General features: G+C 36.4%; 1 gene segment (V, D, J or C); it reads left to right on the top strand.

The window, feature by feature from the left end:
- Nucleotides 1-3,922: 3,922 nt before the first annotated feature.
- On the top strand, nucleotides 3,923-4,384 carry LOC107733379 (Ig heavy chain V region 5A-like). The segment is given in 2 exon segments: nucleotides 3,923-3,965; nucleotides 4,059-4,384. Coding segments are annotated over 2 exon segments (369 nt in total).
- The last annotated feature ends 4,695 nt before the right edge of the window (nucleotides 4,385-9,079 follow it).

The raw sequence follows: 9,079 nt of genomic DNA, 5'->3' as shown, positions 1-9,079 counted from the left end.
TCTGAATGTGAAAGTAAGCGTCTTTCAGATCCAGAGAGAAGAACCAGTCCCCTGGGCGAATTAGCGAGAGGATTTGTTTCAAAGTGGTCATTCTGAATGCGCACTTTACTAGGGCGCGATTCAAAATCCTGAGATCAGGCCCTTTGCATGCAATAAACACATTTTTCCCAGCACCCGGAACTGGACGGGGCGACTGGGAACACATACGAGGCAGTTTGGGGGGTGGTCCGGCCACAGCGAGACTTTGCCCCCTCCTCTTCCTTCCTGAGGGATCAGGATGGCTTTTGAGGCGCAGGATCCAGCACAACCTTGGACCGGGGTCCCTGGTGCTTCGGAAAAGGGTAGCGCTTTGCAGAGCGTGAGCGCTACCTGGACTCAGGCCGCGCAGAGGGCTGAGTCAAAGGAGGCGTAGTCTTAACTGGCTGTTGAGTCGGCGCCGGCTTTACCGCTCTCTCTATCTCTGTTTATCTGGAGCGTTTCTTCTGCTGATAAACCTCCAACACAAACCTACAGCAACAAAACCGACCAAACGCAGCACGAAAACCAGAGAAACATCACAAAAGCAGACACTTTCTGTAAGACCATTCATCACGTGTCACGTACAGTATGTTGATGAAGGCAGGCTCATGCATGTTTTGAGAGCGTGAGGAGATCTTCACTGATAACACACACCTCATCTGAGAGAAAACACACGTGCAAAACAGCTTGAATCAGCACTTTCTCCAGTCTCACATGGACAAACGAGTTCACAACCTGCCGTTCACATGCAGCTTCTGAGCATTTAATCCTGTTACTTGCAGCACTGACAACACAACAACGTTCAGAAACGCACCACAGATAGAACGACACACGTCCTAGAAGTGAAGAGTTAAACATGAGTTTTAGAAGCAAATAAAACAAAGATTATTGGAGTGCATTTTACAAGAAAATACTATTTCAGCCTTTTGACTTATACATTTCACGTGTAATTCAATGTTTTACTTGCGGTTTCTTTGTAAATGTTTTTGTGAAATTTTCTAGTAACTTCTGAGTGAAAATTTTCAAATTTTTTTCAGTGCATTTTTTCAGACTTTTTGCTTAAACATTTCATGCTTAATTTAAGGAAGGCTTTTTCCACCATGGGATGAAAAAAAAAAATTTAACTGCAACTTTCTCTCACAATTCAGACTTTTCACAAAACTCTCTCTCAAAAAAAGTCAGAATTCTAAAATAAAAATTCAGAATTTTACAATATTAACTACAATATTCTGACTTATTTCCATTTTTTTCAGAATTACTTTTTCTACAAATTGCATAAAAAAAAATCTGAATTTTGAAACAAAGTCAGTATTGTGAGAAAAATTCAATTTTTAAATTTTTATGCCTTGTTGGAAACAAGCTTCCATATTAATTCAATGTGTTTGTTACTTGCTGTTTCCTGTGAAATTTACTAGCAATTTCTGAGTAAAAACTCTTATATATTCTTATTAATTAAATCCAACACCATTTTTTTCAGTGAATAAAAAATGATTACAGAAGATTGTCATTTTATAGCAGAGGTGCCCAAAATAATTTAATTTGAAGATTTTTATATGTATAAAAAAATATATATACATATATATAAATAATACAAATAAAAAAATAAATAACCCTTTTTTCAATGTCTTCCTTTGCATTGTTTCTTGTTTCCAAATCGTTTAAAAATAAATAAATAAAAACAAAAAAAATAAATACATTTTGAATTGTTTTAATAAAAAAAAAAAAAAAGTACTTATATTGCATTTCAATGCAAAAAAAAAAAAAAAAAGTTAAAACATTTGTCAGAATTTCATTGACAAGTCATACAATCTTGAAAGTAAAACAACATTTGAATGTGATTAATTTGATCCTTTGATTTCTAACAAGGTTAAAGGTCAGAAAATAAATGAGAAACTAAGAGAAAGTAGTTAAAACTTAAGTTCCCATAATTCCACCCACATTTCTGCTTACATGCTATATGCTATCTTGTGCAGGCTTGCATGTGTTTGTTTGTGTGTCATGACTGTATGTGTGTTGGATTCAGCCACCTGTCAGCCCATTCTGCTGTTGATGTTTTAGGTTCCAGAACTGTGGAAGTGATCCATAAAATTCAGCCCCAGAGTCCAGCGCTGTGCACACATGCTGCAGTTACTATGAGAGACATGAAGAAGTAGGAAGAAGCAAGCAGAATATCATAGCAAACAACAAATCACACACTATAATTAAATACACATATCTGCCCGTTTCTGTCTCTCTCGTCTGCTTTATAATTAAGTTTCTCTTTCTCTTGTTATACACTAAAAAATGCTGGGTTGTTTCGACCCAATTTTGGGTCAAATATGGACTAACCCAAATGTTGGGTTAAAAAGTTAATTTAAAAATGTAACTAAAATTTAACCCAACAGTTGGGTTAGTCCATATTTGACCCAAAATTGGGTTGAAACAACCCAGCATTTTTTAGAGTGTAGCTTCACTTCCATGCACATCTCTCTTTCATTTAGCCTTTTTCACTTTTATTTTGAATTTCCCTTTCAGAGACAGCCAACATTCTGTGTGTGAGAGAGAAAGAGAGAGCACGAGAGAGTACACTTAACACAACTATAAATAATGAAAACCCTCCATATCAAATCTGTTCCGTTCATAAGCCTGTGGTAGAGAGACAGAACATAATCCTAAACAGAATTACTTGAAAGACAGAAGTGAAAATGAAATACTCTCCTTTTCAGTTGTTTGTGGATGGTAAGGTTGTTTAAATGCGTTTGAAAGAATTGTGGAAGAAAAAAAAAAATCATTTTATTGATTTTGCATGATTTCATTCATATGCTTATGGAACATTGTGTAATGCCTGCTTTACTTAGAACTGCTTTGCAGTCAGAATGAGATATGGTTTGGGGCTTAAAGAATAAGATGTATAGGGTGACAAGGGGACAGTACAGATCTAATGGAGCTTTTCCACTGCGTGGTACGACTCGGCTCAGTACGGCACGGCACGGTTCGGCTCGGCTCAGCACGGTTTGCGTCACTGCAGTTCAGTACCGCTTTAGAGTGGGCGGCCTCTACTACCACGACTCCTAAAAAAAACGTTTTCATTCCACGTCGCCCCATCAAGCTCTCACTGGATCCGCTCCTCTGCTATCAACGAGAGGAACGTCTGTTCTTCCGCAACAGACAACAAAACTTTTTGGTTGTTAAAAAAAGGTGCACTCGTTCAAAACTGTTGCATTCGAAATTCTGAAAAGCAGACATGGTTACAGAGGTTAATAAGGTTACAGAAAATGTAAATGTATACCTTTACAGGTCATCCTATGCAATACTTCTCCTCATCCTCTTAAAAAAGCCTCCACATTATTCATCTCCAGACTTAAAACTTGTTTGTGACTTTGATGCATCAGCTTCCTCTTTTCATAACATGACAATGGATATTGTGTTCTAAACTGTAAAATTTATATACTTTAACCACAAATGCTCATCTTGCACTAGCTCGACTTCACCTATTACATAGTCACGTTGGAAAGGTTTTTCGCCCTACCCTAACTTTTTGAACCGGAGTACACAGACGAAGACATAACCGCGCGTGACATTTCCAACGTGATTATGTAGCATTTGTGGTCAAAATGTATATAAATAAAACATTGAACACAAAAATATATATAATCGAAAAAAAAAAAAAAATTATAATACAAAAAGTGACCAAACCAGTTTATATATTGATGTGCAATGTTTTATTTATTGCTGAACAGTACAAAAATAAATCAGGTTGTCAAACTAAATTTTAGCTCAGTACCTTCAGTGACTGACAAGCATTTTATACTTGAACTTTTTACTCTATGCAAAACAGCTCAGTGTTTCCGCCTCTCAGGGTGTTTTAAAGAGAGCCGTTAGTATTGTTTATCTCCAGTAGAGCAAAGAGAAATCAACACAAATCATGTTCCCGACATCTTTACTGCTGCTTTTGGCAGCAATGACCTGTGAGTGTCTTTTTAACAAGTATTATGAAACGGATATGTGGACAGAGCTGTGTAATTGCATCAATGTGTGTATTGTTATTTTCTCTCTGACAGGTGTGGAGTGTAATATTGTCCTGACACAGCCAAATTCTGTAGTTTTGCAGCCGGGACACTCACTTACTCTAACATGTGAGGTGTCTGGCTACTCTGTTACTGATAATAGCTACGCAACAGCCTGGATACGACATCCTGCAGGAAAAGCTCTGGAGTGGAATGTGCACATATGGGGAGGTGGAGACATATACAAAAAAGACTCACTGGCAAACAAGTTTATCATCTCCAAAAGTGACTCCAGCAACACAGTGACTCTCAAAGGACAAAATGTACAGACTGAAGACACAGCTGTGTATTACTGTGCCAGACGACCATCCACAACATGAGAAAACAGTACAAGCACTGTACATGAACTACTATAAACATCCATTACATGTGTCTACAAAAATACATTAACAGGATAGTTCAACCAAAAATAAAAAATAAAAATAAAAAATTATTTACTCACCTCATATCATACCAAACCTGTATGACTTTCTTTCTTCTGAGGAACACATAATATATTATGAATAATATTTTAACTTGTTTATATTATATTGGGGGGGAGGGGTAAATTATTTTTGGGTGAACTTTCCCTTTAATGATGCCTAATCATCTTTTGTGAGTGGATTTGTCCAGTTCTAAGCCATTTAAGCCATAAATACAAGCCATGGAAACATGAATGTAAAATACTTATGTAATGTTATCCCGCCGGCATATGGTTGTTTTTAGCTAACTCATGTCTCATGTCATGTCAAAAATCAATCATGAGTCAAACTCTACTCATTTTATTTGCCTTTTTGCCATGTGAGTTGATTCATTCAGTCACATCAGTATGAATCTTCTGTTGCTGACTGTAATTATACAAATATTTCTATAGTTAGCCCACCTGGATGATGCGACGGCCGCCACAGTACAACGGCACCAGTGCGCTCACCACACACCAGCTATAGGTGGAGAGGAGAGAGAGATAGAACCAATTCAGTGGATGGGGATTATTAGGTCGCCATGATTGACAAGGGCCAGTGGAGGGAATTTGGCCAGGTCACCGGGGATACATCCCTACTCTTTATGAGAAGTGCCATGGGATTTTTAGTGACCTCACTAAAAGTTTAGTCAGGACCTCAGTTTAACGTCTCATCCGAAGGACAGTGCTTTTTACAGTATAGTATCCCCGTCACTATACTGGGGCATTAGGACCCACATAGACCACAGGGTGAGCACCCCCTGCTGGGCTCACTAAGACCTCTTCCAGCAGCAACCTAGTTCCTCGAGGGAACTCGAGCTGCGTCGAAAACGCTAGGGGAACGCCTTCTGCGACCCACGCTCTGAATCACATGTGAAATCAGTCCAATAGCTGAACGGGACGTCACGGCGGATGACGTCATGACCAGGAAGCTATAAAAGCACGTGCGGCGGAGCCAGCGTCAGCTTTCTGTCATTCAGCGAAGCGCTCTGTGTGTGTCAGTCATATTTATTGTTGTCTGTCTATTGTGAGAAAAAGCCTAATAAGTGAGGAACTAGGGTTACATACGTAACCTGAGACGTTTTCCCAGGAGGTCTCCCATCCAGGTACTGACCAGGCTCAACCCTGCTTAGCTTCAGTGGGCAACCAGTCTTGGGCTACAGGGTGATAAGGCTGCGGGCCATAATGTTATGACATTTTACATTATTTTGAGTCGCTGAAAAGATATTTGCTCTTTATATATAGTTAAACAATAAATATAACAATATTAATAATAGAAAACAATAAAAAAAAATGTATTGTAGAAATGTATCACAATACTAATATATTATATATGTGTATTGTATGTATTTTAGCAGAGGAGGACAAGTGGGAGTCTCTTACCTAAATTTAAAACAACCTGTTTCTGAAGATTTAACACATATCAGAAATTATATAATTTTCTGATAAATAATCAAAACCAGTATACTGACATCATAATTATATCACATTAAAAGAAGAAAACATGGCTAAATTTGAGTCCATAAAGAGCAATTCCAGAAATCCTCTTCATTGTCACGTCTTTACCTTTAGCAGAATCAGCTGAGGAACTCCTCCTCACATGATTAGCCACATTACTCTGAGAAATCATTATACAACGACAGAGAAAGCAGCCTTTGCAAATGTGCTAATTGAACTCTATAAAACACACAAATTCAGCTAAACAGTTGTTACAATCCCTCTTTTGTCTATGGGTTCCGGAGAGGAAGTAACAAAGTAAAAGAGGTGATTAAATAAGTGAACGTTGAGAAGTCTCCTTTTCCTCTATCCCAGCTCTTATCACTTTCACCATTGATATTTCCAATAAAGGTTCACACAAAACCCCCTCTGTTTAACATCATAAAACAAAAGAATACCAAATACCAGACAAATACTTAAGTATTTTATTAAGGGCTTAACAAAAGCCAAAATAATATATATATATAAAAAAATATCCAAATATCAGGGCAGATAATCAACTTAAATAACCAAGGCGTCAGGAGAGAGCAAATGCCAAAATAACAAACAAAACAGTCTTTCTAAAGGATTTAACAAAATAACCTCCCTGGCAAAAGAAAGCAAAATTAACCCTCAGGTTGTGTTCAAATCCCTATAACACTTGTGGTGTATATAGCTTATTAATTTCTTGTTATGCTATATTATCACCAAATATTGGTATCAATCTTTTCGTCAGCTTGTTTTCTTTCAATTAGGAATGGTTTTGTGTTTATTTTTGGAACTGATTTATTGTAGGCCTCATTAATCCGAGCTTACGTACATCAGTTTTTGAGTGAAAAAAGCGTTATTTGTGGATAATTTTGTCAATATTAAATAAAATATGAAAAAAAACTGCACTGTTTATCACACTAGCATGCTCTAATGTTTAACCAAGAATAATGTTTAACCAAGAAACTTGTGGTGTTCCCAGTCAAAAATAACCGGCCTACAAAACATAGCTTTTTTTTTATTTTATTTTTTTTATTGAGATAACAATAGGGGAATACAAAGACATTTGAATCTGTAAAACAATAAAACCAAAATTCTGCATCTTATATCACATATCAATCATGTTTCTAATACATCAAGTATCTTATAGTGACAAACTTGTAAAATAACTCAAAAAGAAACTTGGGACCAAAATAATTTGGTAAAATTACAACTGAAAAATAAGTGTACAATTGTTTCAGTTTCTTCTTTACAAAAACTGCATAATGGCGAAAACCCTTCTTTAAACTTACTAATAAAATCATTACATGGATAGTATCTGTTTATTATTTTAAAGTGAGTTTCTTTGACTTTATTAGGAATTACATATTTATTTATATCTGACCACAAATTCTTAAAAACAAGGAAGTGATAATCCTGTTTCCACTTCACCATTGCCACCATTGACAAAATATTCTGATAATTTTGATATGATTTTTGAACATCACAAAACAGGGCAGTAAAAAGTCACAACAAAAATAAAAGCAAATAGCAAGAATAAAAGAATATACTAAGACAATGCAGCTGCATAATTTATTCATGTCGCAATGCATGCTGGGAGCCATGGATGAGTTATGATGGTGCACCATTGTTGAGAAAAAGTGCTATATAGCACCCTTTTTTTGTAGAGTGTAGGTGAAACACTTTTTTCTTTGGTTAATATTCTTCTGATATACATATTATTAAATTTTTTATCCCTAATGGAAAGGCCCCCAACAGTCAGATTAGGAAGAGAACCAATTACAGGATTATACATCTTTTCATTTTTTATAAGATAGAGTAGTTTCGGGGAGATACAATGAATGAGTTTTAAATATTCTTTAGAAGATACATTTGTCCCAAGATAATGAACAAATTCATTATAATTATATAGGTCACCTGACTGATTTATCAATTCTGTAACAAAAATTAAACCTTTGTTGAACCAATCGTTCCAAAAAATGGTTTTGTTTTTGAACAATATATATTGATTATTCCAAATAACACAGGAATGGGGAGAGAAATTGTGTTTGTAGACTAATTTCCACGCATTCAAAGCTTGTTTGTGAAAATTAGACAACTTAATTGGGAGTTTACTGCATTTAAAATCACAAGCAAGTAGAAAATTAAGACCACCACATTCTTTGAAGATTAGATTGGGAATAAAGAACCATGGAAGGTTATTTTCACAAAGACAGTGCTTGATCCAATCAATTTTAAATAAATTAGCTATAGTGTCAATGTCTAAAGCATTTAGTCCTCCTTCTGATACACTTCTGATTATGGTTTTCCTTTTAATATACTCTGTCTTGCCTCTCCAGATAAATGTAAATAAAATTGTATCAACTGCAGCACACATTTTAGAATCTTCATAAAGAGATAATGCAGGATATACAAGTCTGGAGATCCCTTCAGCCTTGGAAATCAATACACGACCTTGAATAGATAAATTTCTTTGGAGCCAACAGTTAACAAAACATAGCTTATAACTCTCTTGTTATGCTATATTATTACTAGGGCTGTCATCGTTGACGCGTTAACGCATGCGATTAATTTTACAATCCTTAACAAGTTAAAATATTTTAACGCAAGTAACGCAAAATTACTGAAGCACAATTTCTATTCTAACCCTTTAACCCGATTTTGCTTCTCTGCTTGCGGTTAGATCATTTTAAGCCGCTAAACTCCGGGAAAGTTTTCAGTCCAATGATCCAGTAAGCGAATGCATTCAAACAATCAGTCCAAAACAGCGCTAATATAAAGGAAACCAGGCTGATTACATCAGAGATTGCAGAGAGAACAGAGACTAGCGTTGCGTTTTCAGTGAATTATTCATTCAGTGTGTTTCGCTTTAAAACACGAGCTCTGTCATATTCTGTGATTGTCTCTGAAGAGCGCGAGCCCTCACACGTCACACGCGCTGTGTGAAGTACAGACTGAACGGAATGTCAACACATCCCACCGCTGTATGGCCAGATGAGACGCAAACTACGTTTTCTCGACTGGATAACCAGTCTCGCTAGTAAAGTTTTGATGGATGAAGACTGCAATCAAGGTAAAAACGATTGCGGTGGCGTACAGGAGTCATACAGTA

This window comes from Sinocyclocheilus rhinocerous, unplaced genomic scaffold (genome assembly GCF_001515625.1).
Source record: "Sinocyclocheilus rhinocerous isolate Xijiao unplaced genomic scaffold, SAMN03320098_v1.1 scaffold4416, whole genome shotgun sequence".
Classification (NCBI taxonomy): domain Eukaryota; kingdom Metazoa; phylum Chordata; class Actinopteri; order Cypriniformes; family Cyprinidae; genus Sinocyclocheilus; species Sinocyclocheilus rhinocerous.
Note: the sequence above shows the minus strand (reverse complement) of the source record. Positions and strands in the feature narration are given on the sequence as shown.